The 20089-nt window shown below is 33.0% G+C and overlaps 2 protein-coding genes across 6 annotated transcripts; both read left to right on the top strand.

Annotated features, from left to right (window-relative positions):
* The first annotated feature begins 5333 nt into the window (after positions 1-5333).
* On the top strand, positions 5334-11592 carry PCK1 (phosphoenolpyruvate carboxykinase 1). Its single transcript, XM_047306961.2, has 13 exons — positions 5334-5466; positions 5624-5889; positions 6615-6787; positions 7469-7622; positions 7760-7844; positions 8942-9042; positions 9264-9562; positions 9761-9934; positions 10038-10103; positions 10495-10673; positions 10771-10940; positions 11050-11218; positions 11307-11592. Exons 2-13 carry the CDS (start codon positions 5630-5632, stop codon positions 11451-11453), a joined length of 1977 nt encoding a protein of 658 aa, XP_047162917.1. The 5' UTR covers positions 5334-5466; positions 5624-5629; the 3' UTR covers positions 11454-11592.
* Positions 11593-13657: 2065 nt separating this feature from the next.
* Positions 13658-19457, top strand: LOC124832690 (uncharacterized). 5 transcript variants are annotated; one of them, XM_088095518.1, is made up of 10 exons: positions 13659-13818; positions 14282-14330; positions 14446-14654; positions 15241-15358; positions 16325-16402; positions 16488-16614; positions 16724-17211; positions 17323-17459; positions 17975-18061; positions 19106-19457. In XM_088095518.1, exons 2-10 carry the CDS (start codon positions 14310-14312, stop codon positions 19212-19214), a joined length of 1374 nt encoding a protein of 457 aa, XP_087951644.1. In that variant the 5' UTR covers positions 13659-13818; positions 14282-14309; the 3' UTR covers positions 19215-19457. The 5 variants fall into 5 exon arrangements, with proteins under 5 accessions (XP_087951643.1, XP_087951644.1, XP_087951645.1 ...); XM_088095519.1 differs by having other exon boundaries at positions 13660-13818; positions 16491-16614; XM_047306960.2 differs by having other exon boundaries at positions 13660-13818; positions 16491-16614; positions 16715-17211.
* The last annotated feature ends 632 nt before the right edge of the window (positions 19458-20089 follow it).

The raw sequence follows: 20089 nt of genomic DNA, 5'->3' as shown, positions 1-20089 counted from the left end.
AAATACCCTTGACCTTAAAACTTAAAATCCATAATATATGAGGGTATTTTTGTCTACTAAAACCCGGTACACTGCTAAAATGTATCAACTGAAAAACAAGTGGACGCAAGTTAACAAACCCCATACATATATATATATATATATATATATATATATATATATATATATATATATATGAGAGTAAAATTTTAAGAAAATAGTTATTTGCGTCATCATTTATTTTCTTTTAAAGTTAAGAGTTACTTTTTAGAACTATTAAATTATTATAATATCTCATTTAATAGTTGTATTCCAATTTACCTTTGCTTAATTGACACTAGTGCAGCAAAGAGAAATGACATCGGTTATTTTTTACAATTGACAGCGATTTTCAAACCGATATATATTCAGACGAGGTAAAAAAGGATGGATTTTTACCTCGATTCACCCATTCTCGAAGCAGTAAACAAAAAAAACTGGATTTTTGATAACCGTTGTACAAGGAACCACTGTCATAGAGTGCGTCATATTTTAAATAAATATTTAATTTTAAGGGTCTATGGCATCAATTCTAGCAAGAACCGATGTCATAGGTCCTTAAAATTAAATAATTATTTAAAACATAAAGTATTCTATGACAGTAATTTGTGCCAAAATTGAGGCTATAGACCTTTTTGTGTCTCGGTTTTGATCACAATCGTTGCCTAAATTTTGCATTTTGTTTAACAATGATTATGTTTTCGTAACATCCCTTATCACAAAAATAGACTTGCATCTAAAATCAAAGTATTCACAACACAACAATACAATCCATAATATTATTTTCAATAAAATATATAATTATAACCATAAATCATCTTAATGTACAAAGTATTATGACTATAAATCAACTCAATATAATATGCTAATGTTTAGGGTTTAGGGTTTAGGTAAATAGTCAACGAAGATCGTTAGAATAAAATAATTATAAGAACATATGACCAAAATACCAAACTTTGAGGGTCAACCATGCAAGCTTTTTAGCCGTAGTAGTTAATTTCCCTGATAACATCATATGTGCTGTAATTGAACTATGAGAAAAAAATGGCTTTAGGATACACTTATCTAACAAAGAAAGTTCAAACATTGAGGTTCTTACCAATCTACTACTTGTATGAGGTGTTTAGGAGGAGACCTGTGCAATGAGCAAAATCACACAATAATGTTATCCGGTATGAAAACCACAAGTAACTGCCAATGATGCCTAAAATTGATAATAACTTAATTGTTATATATTAAAATCACAAATGGAACTTTCAAGTTAACAAACTTCACTTACCCAGCTATGCAAGGGACAAAATATAATTCTTTCCCCCTTGCAAAGCAACTGGTGACGTATGTTTGGATGTCATCAAATTTATTGCCTTCGTGAGTAAGTTGAGGGCCAATCAACGCATAAACATCATTGAACCCTATATTGTTACTTACACTAAACATGACAAAGTACTACAAAATTATAGGTTCATATTAAAAGGAAAATTTAATAAGAACTTGGGAGCGTGAAAGTCGGTCAACAATGAAGAATGTCTGTGTTTTGGAAGTTAGAAAATCTCACAACAAAGTATATATACACAACAACAAACAACACATTAATTAGTTGCATGATTCCTAGCCTTAAAAGTTTATATGCACAACTTCCTCACACAAATTGAATTGTATTAAAAGAATGGAATTAGAGACTTAATATCAAAGAGTTTCATTAATTGTATCAAAATGGTCATCTTCTTACACACATAAAATATTCAATCCAAATATAAGACCAACAAATATTATTCAAACAACAAATCCTTCAATTTAACACCAACAATTCAAAATTTTATTCTCATAATTTCTAACCTAACTTATTACTACCAAAATATTACAAAGAAAACGAAATAGAGAAAATTTTAGAGCAAAACCTTTGCCCACAAGAGAATGATGAACGTGAAAAGGAGAATGGTGAACTCCAAGAGAATGAGGTGGAGCGACATAAGAATGGTGAATCGTGAACGATGATGTCAAAGCGGTGGCGTTCACATTGTTCGATGATGAATAAAAGAGGGTGCACGACAACGTTTTCGTTCACAGGAAGAAAGAGTTACAATTGTGCAGTTTCAAAACAAAGAAGATAAGTGGATATTGTTTTACATTTCCTTATATTTTAACCCTTGAAAAGAATATTTCCTCGATTATACAAATAATCGAAGCAATAACATACTTGTGGCCTCGATTATTATAATAAATGCTGCCTAAATCCTTCAGAAAGGGGGTAAGTGACGACACGAGCGAGAGAGGTAGCAAGCAACGATGAGAGACTGAGTGAGATAGGAAACAAGCTTTAACGAGAAACCCTCCATGAATGTGGTTGCGACGATAGCAAGAGATGCTCCAAAAAATGGATCACGAGAGAGGCTCCACTAGTGGATCACAAACAACAAAAAGGGAAAATTCAAAACACTTGAAAACCATAATATAAACAACAAGAACACTAGAAACCAAAAAAAAAATAGTAAGAACGAAGGTGAAAATGAAGTGAAAAAAAGCTTTAAAATGTTGTCATAGAGTAAGGTTGAAAATGTAGAAGACGAAGCGTGAAAAGATAAGTGTGAAATATATACGCAATGTGAGTATGAAAATTTTGTTCTTAGTCTTAATTGATGTAGTATGTGTTTTTTTAATTTGAAAACATACTACATTAGTTTCCTAAACTAATCGATGTAGTATCTTTAATATATAACATTGGTTCATAAGACAACTGATGTAATATCCTTTTATTACATCAGTTCAAGAATCAACTAATGTAAATATGTATTTATAATTATAATTATATCATTGTGTTTTTATTTCAAATCGATTTTTTTTAAACTGACGTGAACGTGAAATGTGTTCATAATTTATATGTTTTGCATTATTGATGACTCAAATAAAGAATAAAAAATTGATGAAAATTATAATTGGACAAAATTAGTATATCTTATTTTAGACGGACTTTGATTTAAAAAAAATGAAATGATTTCTTAGAAAAATAGTAAAATTGAAATGAATACTTTTAAAGAATTGATGATTTAATAAAAAAAATTCAAATAATAATTTTTCTATTTATAAGTCTTATAATAATGTATTCTATAAAATAGTAATTTTATTCCTGACTATCTTTTAATCCTTATAATTATAAATAAATGACAGGATTACGAATAATCCAATAGAATTATGTTTGGAGCAAACTCATTTTTTTATTTTACATATAAACATACATTGAAAGAATGCGTGGATACTATATCGTGAGAATTGGGTGTTATAAATAAAAAGAATTAAATTATATTTAAATAGTTGTCAAAAGGAAAACGTTCATGAATTTTGCTAATTATAGGAATCATGGGATGGACATCCTGGTTACCTAGTCATGGTAGGTTGGAATTGCGCAAACGTAGCGCCACATCAGATGTAGATGAAGTTGTCCGCAAAGCATCCCATCTTTAAACACGTCTTTATTTCATTTTCTTACACCGCATTTAATACAGAACAAATGTTATATGTAAATTTTAGTCGTGTTTGTATTTTTATTGTCTTTCAATTAGAATTGCAAAACAATTTCCCCATAGTGAAAGCGTAAAATAGTTTATAATATTTTTGTGAAAATTATTATAACAAATTTATTAACTTTTATATTAATTATTTTTCATAATTTCTCGATTAAAAATAAATTTTGAAAATTATTTAGTAAAACCAACAAACTAGAGACTATTAATTTATGAGATGAGATTGTTTGATCCACGTAAAAGATATAATATTCAAATCAATGTAATAAGCATTTTATTCCACAATATGAAAATTATACACAATAATTTGTAAATAGAAAAAACAAGAAAAAATTAAGTAATAAAAATTTTAATATTCACTACATAAATTGAATTAACTAAAATAGTTTACTCAAATAAAAAAACATATAAAACTTTTAAAAAATTAAATATAAATTTGTAATACTAATTTAATTATTTTAAAAAAATAAAATTATAATATATGGTAATATACTTTTTAAAACATAATTTTTATTTATATAATAAAACTTGTACAATTATATAATTATATTCCATTTTATCACAAATAATATAGACTTAGTTTAAAATAATTAATTAATTATTAATTTTCTATAGCTTTAATGTATTATGAAATAATAAAGCTGTGAGAACGGGTAACCAGGCCCGACCCAACCTGACCCACCACGGGTTGATCACTTAATGAGTTAACCCAACCCGGCTCATTTATTAGCGAGCCAAAAAAATTTGAACCCGATCCGACCCACCACGGGTTGATGGGTTAAACGGTTGGCTCATTGGCTCACTTAACTTTTTTTCACCAAACAACAACACAACGCAACATGAAAATTTCTACTGCAAAGTAAAGGTTGTGCGTTTTGAATAATTAATTTAATTAATTTGATTTTAATAAAAAATAGGATTTGAATAATTAATTTAATTAATTTTATTCAATAAAAATATATAGGTAGGTTGGTGAGTCAACTCGGCTCACCACACGTTCAATCCGGGTGAGCCGAGTTCTTAGCGAGCCGGGTCAAAATTAGCTCGCATCAAAATTTTCACATTTTTTTCCAACTCAACCCGGCTTAAATCCGTGATGAGCCGGATTGGCTCACGGATTTCAACCTATTTTGACGACTGACTCTTTCAGAAATGAGAACATTAAAAAGAAAAATAAACATATCGTTTTATTATTATGAGTTGGAAATAATAATAAAAATGAGTGAGTTGAGTTGAGTTGATGTTTTATTAATATTCTCATGTGAATTTCCTCAAAAACTCATCATACATATCTTTTAGTTTAAATTAAATTAATCCAATCCTCCGTCAAGTAATGTTTCCATTAAATAAATAAATAAATATGTTATATACATAATAGCTATGGATATTTATAAAATAAAATATGTTTTCTGTTATCATTAGTCAAATAAGTAATTGTATTATTTGTATCAAGACACTGAATTAATGATCTTGTTTTATGTGAAAGATAAGAATAAATGTTATTTTAAGGACATTAAAAATGAATTAAAAGGTGTTTAATGAGAGAAGAGGAAGAGTGTTGGCCAGTGCGGATAGGAGGAGCAGAGGATAACTATCTCTACTCTCATGCACCTAATATCTCTCCAATTCCTCCATTATTAGATTTACAAAATTTAGAAAATATAGAAAATTTACTTTTTCGCCACTTGACCGCTGAAGCCGTGCCGTGGCTAGGGATAGGATCTAACCATGGTTATCCTAAACCATGGTTACTCACTCAAGTACGGTCAAGATCCGGTGCCACTGAAGCCTATAAAACGCACATCTCATCCTTGTAAATTTCCCATCCCATTCCCAACTACTTCTGCCTTGACTCTCACAAAAAGTTGCACTTCATTGTCCTTCTGTTCTAGCTTTCCTCGTTTACGTATAGCCAACCTCCAAACCTCTGGTACTCTTTTCTTTCTCTGTTTCGATCACCTTCTTATTCAATGTTCCCTTGCTTTTCATCTTTCATCTTCAACCCTACGTGCATGTCTGTCTCAGGCTTTACTGTGCCTTATTTTTATCTTGTTCCTAATTTTCTTTAATTTTTCCATTGACAAAAGCTTAAGATGGCATCCAACGGGAATGGCAGCGTTGCAAACGGTAACGGGACAGCTAAGAACGGATTGGCCAAGATTCAGACACACAAGAAGCATAACGGGATTTGTCACGACGACAGCGTTCCCACCGTGAAGGCGCAGACTATTGACGAGCTTCACTCGCTGCAGAGGAAGAGGTCTGCACCCACCACACCCGTTACGGGGTCTCAGGCTCCCTTCGCTACCCTTTCGGAGGAAGATCGTCATAAGCAGCAACTCCAGTCCATCAGGTATATATAAGACTTTTCTTCCCACATTTACAACGTTTGTGGTGTCCGAAAATAAGGAAGACGAAACAAGAAAAAAAGACCGTTTCGCTTCTTCTTTTTTCCATATCTATCTGCACACAATATTCTTACGTGTATTTCCTACTAAGCAACTATTAACTTTAAAAAAAAAAAAAAACTGATACAGTTTAACAAGGACTTTTTGAATTGGAGCATCACCTTAACAAATTATTTGAGTGAAACTCGTACAAAATATCAATGAAGCCGCGTCTAATAAATTAATTAATTACAAGATTTATTATTTTTGTAAAAATTTATAATATATATTTTCATCCATTTCTCTATATTATATTTTATTTTTCTTAGTGACGAAATTTGTTTCCGAAATAAATCTTCTTTATTATTTATATTTATAATTAAAATATTGTGGAACAAACAGTGAAGAACATGGCCCGGCGGAAAATCTGTTTTAAGACAGAATTAGAATAAATGCGAGGAGAAAGGTTGTGGGACCCGGTTGTTTTAGTAGATCCACGTGTAACATAAAGCCTTGACTAAGAAAGTAAGGTGAATCAGACGGTGGCCAGGAGTTTGATGATTTATTCAATTGAGTTTATTTGAGTGGGACCGATCTAAGTGCGGTGGCGAGCACTTGAGTTTTACATTGTGTGTATATGTGAAATTAAAATTAAAACTGTGAATGATGTTCTGATCTTTTGTTGAAACAGTGCATCTCTGGCGTCACTGACCAGAGAAACGGGACCGCAACTGGTGAAGGGAGACCCAGCTAGGAAGGCAGATACCAAGGTTACTCACGTGCACCATCATGTCACTCCCACCATTGCTGTCAGCGACAGTGCTCTGAAATTCACCCACGTCCTCTACAATCTCTCCCCTGCTGGTACTTCCTCTTCTCGATGAACCTTTATATACCGATGCTTTTTACGATGATGAGAATTTTCTCCCTTTTTGACATTATCATTAAGGCCACGTAGTCCCCTTCCTATGTTACTTACACCGGACATAGTCGTGTTCCTCTTTTCAATTATCACTTTTGATCGATGTCACTCTTACCCTGATAGCTACATGCTTTATCATCAATTTTGTACTTGCGTTGTACGGGAAAAAATCAGTTCAAATTAGAACAACACCGTCTGATGATGTTTTTGAACTAGTCAAGCCAACCCTAACGTTTTATTGTATATTCATTTTTTTCGTTATTTAGATAATTAAGTTTTAATAAATTTGATTTAGTAAAATTGGTGAGGGCATATATGTACCAGATATAAAAACTATGGTCAATCTGCCTTCAAATACTAATTATTCCCAATACTGCCGGCAACTTTTATTTAACTTAATTTAATCAATTAAAAAGTCCAATGCTTTTGTGGCCGACAAAATTTTGAAGAATTTCCTAATGATAGGAACGTTGAGCGCACTCTTCATGCTATGGACGTGACAAAATCCCATGAATATCTTGTTTAATAGAAATTTATCTGACTAAAGTTTTCATGATAATTAATTCATAGAAGTTTGTAAACAGTGTTTGGTTTATTCAACGCGGTTTGGTTTTTCGGTGCAGAACTTTACGAGCAAGCGATCAAGTATGAGAAAGGATCATTCATCACTGCCACGGGGGCATTGGCAACACTTTCAGGGGCCAAGACAGGTCGCTCTCCGAGGGACAAGCGCGTCGTCAAGGACGATCTGACTGAGAATGAGCTTTGGTGGGGAAAGTGAGTGCTAAGTTTAAACAGCTACCAATTTATGTGGAATTATATTTGCGGCTTATAAATCTCTGTCACGTTCTATTTTTTGTTATGTTTTCTTTGTCTTTATGACACACGAAATTGCCAAATTTTGCATTCTACAGGGGTTCCCCTAACATCGAGATGGACGAGCACACTTTCATGGTGAACAGAGAGAGAGCCGTTGATTACTTGAACTCCTTGGACAAGGTAATTTCTCCTTTCTTTAATTACCATACATACATGACAGATGGGATGGGATGATATGCACACTCGCTCAGTGATTAAATTTTATTAGACAAACGTGGTTATGTTTTTTAATTAATATTTTAAATGAACGGTCCATGGTGATTAGAGAAAACATGGTATATCTCATCTTAGCTTTTAAGGTGACGTGGGGATTGGGCTTAGGTTGTCGTTTTGTCCAAGTGGGCTAAAAGTTCGTGTATTCCTTATATAACACGACACTGTTTTCATGTGTTTCTGTCATTTACTTGGAATTGGGTTATTGAATCGTGTTTCCTACTTGCTTAGTTTGGTGGTGATTTTGCATCCTAATTGTTGCATTCAGTCAGAAAATCATTATCCAGCCTCAGGCTTCGTGAACGAATAAGCATATATGCTTTTTCTTTCACCATACAGAGCACCAAAGCCTGTGATGTGAGTGGCATTTCCTTTTTATGGTAGTGAAGAATTGATTACTTCCGTTAGAAAAGCATCCAACTGTTCATTTTACCTCTTATATTATCTCCCCACCACCAGTATATACAATTTGGCTGATTATGGTGTTGATTAGGAAGAAAATAGATTAAGTAACACTGTACAGAAACTTTACTCTTTTGTCAGTACATTTATCATTTGAACTTCCAAAAATAGATCTTTTTTATGATAATTTTGTTTTAAAAGAATAAATATTTACGGTAATTTACTTATCTCAACCTAAAAATTGAATCCCACACGTTACTAATTGAGGCCAGGTTTGTTCGAAATAAACAAAACTTGACTGTCATCCAATTCATGTTTTACACACCAGTTCGGGTCACAAGCTGACTAAATCTACGATCATTCCATGAAATTTTGTTTGTTCTAAGCCTTGTGGGCTATGTTTCGAAGATGATGGAGGAGAATTTTTAAGCAATTGTTTAATTCTTTGCTTGAACAATAAAAATACTTTTACAGAATATCATGTGTGATCTTATCTGGATGATGAATCCAACGAATAAGAATGTATTATTTGGATGTCTAAGTCAATGAAAGATTTGTTGCTTAAAGAAGTGGTATATTCTAAGTAAGTTGGTGATGGACAGGTGTTCGTGAATGACCAATTCTTGAACTGGGACCTGGAGAACAGAATCAAAGTCCGGATTGTCTCTGCGAGAGCTTACCATTCATTGTTCATGCACAACATGTAAGTGAAAATTAAAGAATAATTTAGCATTGCAATTGTTTGTGTGTTCATCCATCCAGAGAAAAGGTATAAGCCCGCCAGATAAGTGCCCTAACGTTGAAAGCCTTAATTTATTGTGATATAATATATACATCCCTGCTGAATGGAGGAAGAGGTTCCCCCCAAGTAGTGTGCATGTGAGTTTAGTATAGTGTACAATTGGATAACTGGGTGGGTGACAGGTGTATCCGTCCCACTCCCGAAGAGCTGGAGAATTTTGGTACTCCGGACTTCACTATTTACAATGCTGGACAGTTCCCGTGTAACCGTTATACTCACTACATGACATCCTCCACTAGCATAGATCTAAATCTTTCTAGGAAGGAAATGGTCATACTCGGCACACAATACGCCGGGGAAATGAAGAAGGGTCTTTTCAGTGTCATGCATTATCTCATGCCTATGCGTCGAATCCTCTCCCTTCACTCTGGATGCAACATGGGCAAAAATGGGGATGTTGCTCTCTTCTTTGGACTCTCAGGTATAGTATTGCCCCATCAAAGGATGCATCGGTATAATGTGGCTCCACACACCCTACCCTGCCTTCCCTTATTCAGCCCTGCTCAATAATACTCCCCTGCTTCTCTTCTTACATATATTATATACTTGGATCTCTCTTTTACCTTCTTCTGTCTCTTTTTCTAATGGGTCCCTTTTTTATCAATACTCTTTCCTTTAGGTACTGGAAAGACCACTCTTTCTACCGACCATAATAGGTATTTAATCGGTGATGATGAACACTGTTGGGGTGAGAATGGTGTCTCCAACATCGAAGGTGGTTGCTATGCCAAATGCATTGATCTCTCCCGGGAGAAGGAGCCCGATATTTGGAATGCAATCAGGTTTGGCACAGGTATGTATCGATCTCGCACTCACTTTAACTTGTTTAATTTAATCACTCCTAAATATGTAATGCATTTTGACTTTCTTTTCTTTTTCTTCCGATTGATTGGCAGTGTTGGAAAACGTGGTGTTTGATGAGCATGATCGCGATGTTGATTACTCTGACAAATCGGTTACCGGTAAGATATTATCTTTTCTAGAGGTTGACTCCGATTAATTTAAGCTGACAGCAATAGGACTTAGCTGTGCATGGTGTTGCCAATGAAACAGCTGACCTCATACTCGCAAGATGTAATTGAGAAGCAACATCTATTCGTATTATATATAAGACCATGCCATTTCTTAAAATTAACCTCCTCAAACACGGAAGTGACGAGGAAGGAATTGAATAATGAATTGACAAGCATATGACAGATAAACAATTGAACATTAACGTTATTGCTTTAATCAAGCAAGAGGACAAAACTTGATGGGGATCTTTGGGTGCTGCGTCTAGATTTATGTTGTAATCATCCATTACAAGACATCTCTGATGATAATTAATATCATTGCATTACAATTGTTTTGCAGAAAATACTCGTGCTGCTTATCCCATTGAATACATTCCAAATGCAAAGTTACCTTGTGTTGGTCCTCACCCAAAGAATGTCATACTTTTGGCATGTGATGCATTTGGTGTACTACCACCTGTGAGCAAGTTGAACCTGGCCCAGACCATGTACCATTTCATCAGCGGATATACCGCTTTGGTAATGTTTCAAAAAACTACCTATTCCTACCTTACTATTTATTTGTTATATTGTTTCTTCTGTAATTCTAACCATCTTTTACTTGCAACAACTTCAGGTGGCTGGCACAGAGGACGGTATAAAGGAGCCACAGGCAACTTTCTCGGCCTGTTTTGGTGCAGCATTTATTATGCTACACCCTACAAAATATGCAGCAATGCTTGCTGAAAAGATGCAGAAACATGGTGCCACTGGGTGGCTTGTTAACACTGGTTGGTCTGCTGGCAGGTGTGTAATTATAACATTGAAATTGAATTTCTCTCTGATCCTAAAAGTCTTGCAGTTTGTACCCTACGAAATCTAGAACTCACCAGTTTTCGCATATGTCAAACTGCAGCTATGGTCAAGGGAGTCGTATTAAGCTCCAATACACAAGGAAAATCATTGATGCTATTCACTCCGGAAGTCTCCTGAATGCAGAGTACAAGAAGACTGAAATTTTTGGGCTTGAGATCCCCACCGAAGTGGAGGGTGTACCTTCTGAAATCCTGGACCCAGTGAACACAGTTAGTGATCCTAGAGCTATGTACCTTTTTATTCTCTCCTTTGACACGGTCTTTTTCTAACGTTGGAGTCTTTTTTTATCGATTGCAGTGGTCAGACAAGAAGGCCTACAAGGAGACGCTACTGAAGTTGGCTGGATTGTTCAAGAAAAATTTTGAAACCTTCACCAGCCACAAGATTGGCAAGGGCAACAACAACCTGACAGAAGAGATTCTCGCCGCAGGTCCAATCTTTTGAGACAATGATGTTTGGATGGGATGGTAGGATGGGATGTTAGGATGGTAGAAAAAATGTCGCCTTAGAATAATATGGTAGTTTGGTTGGTTCAGATTAACATTTCATTCAAGTCTTTATAAAGAATGCAGTTTACATTCAAGTCTTCATTTGCAATTTTCTTCATTTTTTCACCTCCTTAAGCTTTTACTCGTCGCCACTAGAAGTATAATGCCTACCGGGCCTCGTCAACTTCGATCGATTCTGATGTCAATCATCAATGCCTCAATTTTGGAATCTTAGAATCTAAATGGTTTCGGTTCAAGATCAAAGTAAAAAGAAAAAATGTTTATATGAAGTAGTACAACTCTGCTCGTGAACAAGATAACCGTTTAACTGACTCACACCACCCCACCACGAAATTATATGTGAAAATCTATTTACACAACAAAGTTAAATTAATTATGCGAGATATCCTTTCTCGAATTAGTTTTTTTTTTTTTTTTTGAGATTGAATAAGACTTATAAAATTGAACTTTGATTAGCTTAAAAATTAGTTTAACCTTTGTAGAAGTGTTTAGTAAATGTATTTTAAAATAGTTTATTTTTATTAACATTTAACTAATAACTAACGTGCTGCTTTAACGAGTTTGTTTTTGCCAGTTTCTTACTTATTTGTTTTATTTTTATTTTAATATCTTTTTTATAGTTCTTCATTTATCAGTTTATTATTATTATTATTATTATCTCTTTTTAATTTTTCAATTATTGATATTGAATATTGTTTTAACTAATGTAATAATTTTAGTATTCGTTAGATTATATAATTTTTTAAATTATTTAAATTTAATTTTCTTTTAACATTATAAATTAAACTGATTGATGTTTTATTGCAAAAAAGTTACATCCCATGAAAATTGTGAAAAAGAAATGCAATATAACAAGTAGTTTAAATTAAGAAATAATGTAAATGTAAAATTATGAAAGTAAATGAAAGAAATACAATTTTTTAAATATAAATTAAAGTATTAAAAGTTCAATAATAATTTACTTATTTTTTAAAACAATTTAAGATTATAATTACATAATATATTTTTTCCTATAAAACATAACTTTTATTTATATAATAAAACTTATGTATAATAAAACCATATTAAATATAAATTACGAAAATTAGAATTGTTTTGAACACTAAAAGAAATAGTCTCACGTTAACAAAATAGAAAAAAGACCAAAATACTATTAATCATTGTATTTACTAACTAATTTACCAGTTACCTGACATTTATAATTAATAAATTACCTTATCAACTCAAAATTTTTTAAGTTAAGAATTTATTTTAATTTATAATGTAGAAATTGATTTATCAACTGCTAACTATATAATTTAGTTTTTACAAAATATACTCTCTAATTAATTTAATTAATTTATTTTCCTTAATTGTCCGAAACTTGGAATATAAATGTGACAATTTCTTTTAGCTGGAAATCAAATAAATATAAAGAAATTAGAGAGGTATAATTCACGTTGAAGAAAGATATTCCTCTGGTTGAAGTCTTTTGGATGGTTAACGTGAGTTATTTACTTTTTATTCTCTTATCTTCATGTTTCGATTATTTTGGTGGGAGAATACGATATCATTAAAATTTTAATAATTAAAAGAATATATAAATATGATTAAGAATTTTAAATAAAAGATAAAATAGTTAGTTAGTTATAATTTAAAGAATTAATTTTAATTTAAAAGATTTATTTAAAAAAAAAAGATTTGGTGAATAATTATTTAATTGAAAAAATATTATTAAGTATTGTTAGATATTAATTGATATAATTATATGTTGTTATATTCTTACAAATTAAGTAATGTTTTGAGATATGATTAGTGATGGTAAGATATTCTTAAATGCAGTTATATATTATTGTTAGATAATAATAAATGAGAATAAATCATTATATTTAAAAAAAATAGATTTATAAATATATGAAAAAAAAGTTAAAAAAGAGTTTTAATACATTGGTAGCAAATCCAAGTTATGGAAGAAAGAAAAAAAGTTAAGTTTTTAAAGAAATGAAAGAAAGAAGGAAAGATTAAGAGGTATTAGATCTTACATTCTTTTTATTTTTTTTGGTTTTATTTATATGTGGTAATGATTATGTAATTTATGTTAATTATATATTTTAGGTTGAAAAAAAAAGGTAATTTGAGTTGATCATAATTTGTTTGGTTATGGGTGGGCCAAGGTGGTGCGATGAGGATGGGGCGTGGAAGGAAATGGAAATTTCTGGAACCACAATGTGAAAGACCTTCCTCTCGCCTTTCCCTCCCTTTCAAAATCCTCTGCATTTTGCGCTAATCAACAATTATCACAACACTCAGCACTGCACAAGGTATGCTTCCTCTATTCCCTTCTCTTTCTCAACTCTCCACCATTCAATTCCGTCTCTTACGTCCATAACCTCAGTTTTTCATTCCACTATTCCCATTTTTGCTTATGTTGCTTACCATCTCCCACCCAAATTCATATCAACGTAAGAATTGTTGTCGTTCATACTTTTTTGGCTACGTCAATTTTCATATTCGTCAGTTGATCCCCCTCGTGTGTGCCAAGTTGGAGGGAAAAATCAGGCGTATACTTTTTTTGTTTATTGGGTTCTTGCAAATTATTTTTCCGTAACCCTAATTTCTTTAAATTTTGACGCTAAAGTACTGGGTTTGTTCATGTTGCTTCTTATGTCCTTATTTTAACACTGTCACTTGCAGTGGCTGAGTATTTCACCTTCGAATCTTACCTCAATTTACATTCCTTCAATCATTCGATTTATGATTTAATGTCAAGTTGTTTTGTTGCAGTGGTTCTCACTCTTTTCATTAAACTGCGATGAGGGGCTACGATTCAGATGTAAGTGATTTTCGGGTTTGAGATTCCCACTATTTGTTCCTCAGTTAAATCGGTGTGCTTGCTGTTTTATTATGAAGCGTTTTTGTCTCCTAATTATTCTCTGCAAGAACCACAGGGTTACGATGATTATGAGGAAGGGGGTGAATATGGAGAGGATGGCGAGGAAGAATACGTAGAGGAAGAACCTCCTAAGCCAACAAAGGAAGAACTGCATTACCTGGAACTGAGGCAGAAGTTGAAAGAATCGATTAGAAAGCAGATGAAAAAGGAGAACAGTAATTCCCTTTTAGATTCTACTAGAAAGAGTAAACTTCCTTATGATAAGTGAGTACTCTTAACATCTGTTAGGCATATACATAGTCATGACTGCAAATCAACATTAAATTGGAAGGCTTTGATGAGTTTCAATTCTAATAAATCATCCCATATTAATAGTCATTAGAGATCTAGTTAAAAGAGTGCAATTTCTTGTGATAACAAGTTTATTTGCAACCTTAACGTACCATAGTGTACGATTGCATTGGGGCATGCTAACATTTAGTTACCTTTTTCTTGGTGGTAATTATATAAAGTTGGTTGTTTCAAGAATATAAACCCGATATCTTATGTGCCCACATGTTTGAAACCTACTTTGAGACAAATCTTTAAGCACTTATTTTTAATTTGTTTTATGAGTATTTGCCTTTGTCTTTTTCTGCCTAGTTTTATTTTGTTCTATTAATATATGTATGTTATTTTCAAACCTGTAGCTTATAATTTTGAGGTGTTGTGTTCATCTTCTTACTCGTGTGGCTAATAACTGTGCATGCTTTGTACTCTTCATCAATATGGCTGTGGTTGCTAAGCATTGATAACATTGTAAAAACAGGAGCATTTTCAAAATATTGTTTCAATTTTCTTGTTGCTGCAGTTATGGGTCTTTCTTTGGCCCTTCTCAACCAGTTATTGCTCAGAGAGTAATCCAAGAGAGCAAGTCATTGCTAGAAAACCAGCATTTATCATCCAGGCTTTCTAACTCGTCCCACACTGTATGTATTCAGTGCCTTTGATTTTTGTATTCCATTTCAGTAGTTTTTACGAAGTTCTGTATTGCAGAAGCAATCGTCATTTTGAGCTGTTATGATTATTATATGTCAAGTGTTTTTAATGTGATTTCATGCATTGGCATATTGGTTGTTTGGGGTCATTTGGCAACTGCACTTGTTTCCCTTTCAGTAATGTAACCAAAAATTAAACCAATAAATAAAAGGAAATAAAAAGTAACACTAAAAACTGCTTAGTTGAAATATAGCGTTTGATTCCTGCCTGCTTTTTCCTGCCATCACATGGTTAGACGAAGGTCTGAATGAGTTCTTGATGGGTCCTAAAATAACAGTAAGAGAGGGAATGAAAAGGAAAAAAAATCAGAGTTTATTGTCCTGCCAAGGAAAGAGGTTACTTCAAACAACTGAAATACGTTTCTCATACAATATTCATCAAATTCCCCTCACTCACCTATGCAATTCTATCTAAAGGACTCCACTCATAATTGTTGTTACAATAGTAATAGTAACTTGCTCATTTAACTGACTAATACCCGTCTTCTTCAGTATACTTCTAATATATGAGCCTCTTGGTCTCTAACAGTTTGGAAGGTTTCAATATGTGTCTCTGTGTATGTGTATTAATTATTTTGATGTATATATTTATAACTCTGTTGATAAGTTCTTTGAGATTGACATCCAACTGTGGAACTCCCCTAGAAGTTACTAGTGAAGTGTGAGAATGGTCAGAGAACTGGCATACCCTGCTTCTGTGAACGCAAAACTAAGTTATTTTTTTTCTAATTTGTCCTGTATGTTTTTTAGCGTTATTCAAACTGCAGTAGTGATATGTGTTTGTTTCCTTAATGCCTTTAGCTTAGCTCCTTGTTTTTCCCATTACTAATAATAAGTAGCTGCTAGGTGTTCTTTGATGTATCTATTGTAGCTTTCTGATAATAATTCTGTTTGCAGAACAAAAACACAAATAAAGTATCTAAGGGTGTATTGAACTCCTCAGTTCGTCATAATATTCCACCCAAAGTCAGTGAGGTATTGTGGCTACTGTATAAAGCTTCTCTTGTAGCTTTTAATCTACGATCTTCTGAAATGATTGTGATGAATTGTTGTGTTCTAGCAGAAACAGGCTAAAGCCCAGAAACTCAAGGTTACTAGAGATTACTCGTTTCTTTTGTCTGATGATGTGGAGTTTGCTGCTCCTGAGAGAGAAACCCCATCTCATAAAACACTTGTACATAATTCTGGTAATTTATTGCTTGGTTATAATTTTATGCAGTATTAGGGGTGTTAGAACATACTATAGTGTAATTGGGGAAACTTACAGGGTTTTTTCTGATGTTGAAGCACGGTCAGGTCAAGTTGCTAGGAAGAATGTCAATGGTGGCAAGATTGGCCGTGGCTGTGATGAAAATCGAAAACATGTTACTGGGCCTGGTCATTTGGCTCCTAAATCAGGGTCCAATTATAAGATAAGTTCTATTAACAGGTACAGTAAGGCATCTGTGGATTCTAGAAAACAACTTAGTAGTAACAGTGGGAATGGACTGGTTCGTCCTTTAAAGATGCCTGTTAGTACCTTGGGGAATAAATCATTAGCACCTGATATGAAAAATCCTGTAAATGGAGTGCATAAACCTCTCTCCTCAAAGTTGCATTCTGCAAGTGGTGCTCAGAAGCCTCTCTCTTCAAAGGTGCACTCTGTAAATGGTGTGCAGAAACCACTCTCTTCGAAGTTGCATTCAACTGTGCCAAAGCAGAGTCTGGAACAAAGAAACAGCCTACGAGAACAGAATAAATCAAAAATCATATCAAAACAACCAGTGGCATCAACCAAAGCTCAGGTGTAATGTTATTATATAAATATTGACACACTAATGTTAAGGATTTTTGTTTCCTTTGAATTTGTTCTATAGTTTTCCTTGATAACATATTTATGTTCACTTGCTTGATAGATAAATAAGCCACTTAAACAAATCCCAAAGCAATCTAATTTGCAAGATCAACGTCCTAAGAATAAAGTGAGGAAACGATGCGATGATGAGGCAGAGGATGAAATGGATGTTAGTAGAATGATCAGATCAATGTTCAAGTAAGCTTTCTAAGTTTTCTATTAGATGTTAGCAACTTGTGTTTTCATTTCTATTACATGAGAAACAATGAACTTACTTTCTCACATGCCTAAAGCTTGCAAGTTGCTGTTGTAGGAATTCATAGGCTACATAATATGCATGTTTCAATTGTTTGACTGTGCGGACTGACCCATATTGGAAAAGTGGGGTAGATCTATAGCTATAAAATATTATTGTTGCAGAGTCAAGTTTGTCTGAAACTTTTTGATTCACCTCGTCTTGACATGCTATTGACTCTTATTTGGGAATGTTGAAATTCCAATACCGAATGCTGTTTGACTAAATAGACCCTGCTTGGGATTGTTTGTGCAATGTTTCTAATGTGAATTGGTGATTTAATTGGTTCTTGGTGGTTGTTTTCCTAGCACTGTTATTGGATTATTTCTTATCTAGTTGCTTGTTTTGATAGAATGTTCCACTCTCAGTACTTATGATTTAGAATAGTCAGATAATCATTTTGTTGCATTTTTTGCAGTTACAACCCCAATAAATTTGTTGATGAGGACGACGATGCCGATATGGAGGTTGGCTTTGATGAAATCATGAAGGAGGAAAGGAGGAGGTTGGTTTTTCTAAGCCTAAAATTGAAATCGGATAATTGCTACCATATTCAAATCACACTTTCAGTTGTTTATTTAGTTGAACGACCTAACTTGAAAAGAAAAACCTTTGGGGTGTTTTGAGTTGTCAAAACTGAATCACAAACTTAAGTATTTAAATTTTCTACTCAATACGCCAGACAACTTTTTCTGCAACCTCAAACACCATCCAAAAACAGAAAAAAATCCGTTCCTTTTTTTTTCTTGATACTTTTTTTACGGAAGTAATTTCTTTACCTCTAAGCTCATCTTTTATTCTCTCTCTTTTCCTTCTCTCCCAAAACTGTCGTGTTAGGCAATGAACTTTAAACCACATCGCAAGTTGCGTTGACTTAACTGCCTGAATGCATACTTGCATGGTTCTGTTTTTGCCGTATTTCAATGTGAATTAAAGTTACTCTTCAATTTCTTTCTATAATGGAATCTTCTCTGAAACTAATTTATGTCTATAATTGTATAACACGTATATATTTATTTATTTATTGGTGAATTGCACAACATTTACTTTTTCTCTGTTGCTCGTTGCTTTATTTTTGAATGAAGTGTAGGCTAATATTCTTAAGTATCCTTTTATACTTAATAAAAAGTCTTGAATGAGAAAAATGTATTTAAAATAACGGGAATGAAACATATTCAACACATTCATTAGTAGTAGTTATTGGATTTGGATAATTATAGGATTATTAATTAGGATATACCAACGAATACCCTTAAATATTAAAGAAGACGTACTATCAAATATTTCCTTGCACACAAACGATGAATGGTTGTTGTGTTTTCAGGATAAAAAATTACTCTTGTTTTTTTAACTAATGTTCTGAAGTCATTTGTTAGGATTCTTATAATCTTCTGCAGCGTAGAACTGTCTTTTCATAGTTTTGTTTTGTTGCCTTATAAATGCCGGTGATGTGATTATTTGTATTTAGTTAAATTTCTGGTTATCACTTTTTGGTTTAGGAAGTTTATTTTTTTTAGGGTTAATGAGTTTGTGTAATATTGTGTCGCAGTGCCAAAATCGCCAGAGAGGAGGATGAGGAGCAACTAAGGTTGATACAAGAGGAAGAGGAAAGAGAGCAGAGACGACTATTGGCCAAGAAGCGTAAGCTTGGCCATTAGCGTTCTACAATCAAATCACACTCCATAATTTGCTTTCCATTCCGTGTCAATATTTTTGTTCAGATCATAATCAAATTCCCATCGTCCAGGCTGTTGTTCCATCATTAGATTTGCATTTAGCCAATGCTTCCATGTTGATTAAATAATTTTTTTTTTTGGAAGTGATGTTATCAAAAGGATTATGCTAATTGTATATTTTTTTAACAATATTAATCATACAAATTACAGTTAGTTATTTCTAAAGGAATCCCGTAGTTAATCCATTCAGTTGATAAGAAAAAAGAGGAGAGAGTTATTTCGGAAATATGCTGAAACTATAATAGAGCAATTTGTCTTGGTATCAAGCTTACTCAATGAATTGCATTATTCCCAGCATGTCGGATGAAACTTGTCTTAGAAAGAAAGCCCCAAGTCAAAATAAAACTTGTCTTAGAAAAAGTAGTCATACGAATCCTGAAGTAATTAGTTCGAAAACCTTACAGGGAAAATTAAATTTGTTTTTGACTCGTGAATCACCTCTTGATGATTATATTCTTCGAAATTTTAATATGTTGTGGAGAAAACAGAGGGGATTAAAAATCATAAAGGAATTTTCTAAAGTGATGATTAAAAATGAGAGCAGCACGAATTGAATTTGCTTTTGATTTAAATTTTCACAATTGTCTGGTATAGATGATAGTGCCACAGGTATACTACCAAAGAAATCCCTAAATTTCTTTTACACAGATTGGTTCGATTTGAAGCCATTCAAATCAGTGTTCGTACGTAGATTATGGCATTCAAATTTAAGTGTAACATTGAATAAAAAATATTAAACATTTAAATTTATCTATACTTCTATACTATTTTATATATTATATAAATAAAGAGATTCT

Source organism: Vigna umbellata, chromosome 7 (assembly GCF_029865625.1).
Source record: "Vigna umbellata cultivar VRB3 chromosome 7, Vumbellata_1.0, whole genome shotgun sequence".
Lineage (NCBI taxonomy): Eukaryota > Viridiplantae > Streptophyta > Magnoliopsida > Fabales > Fabaceae > Vigna > Vigna umbellata.
The sequence above is the reverse complement of the archived record's forward strand: the minus strand, read 5'-3'. Positions and strand labels throughout refer to the sequence as shown.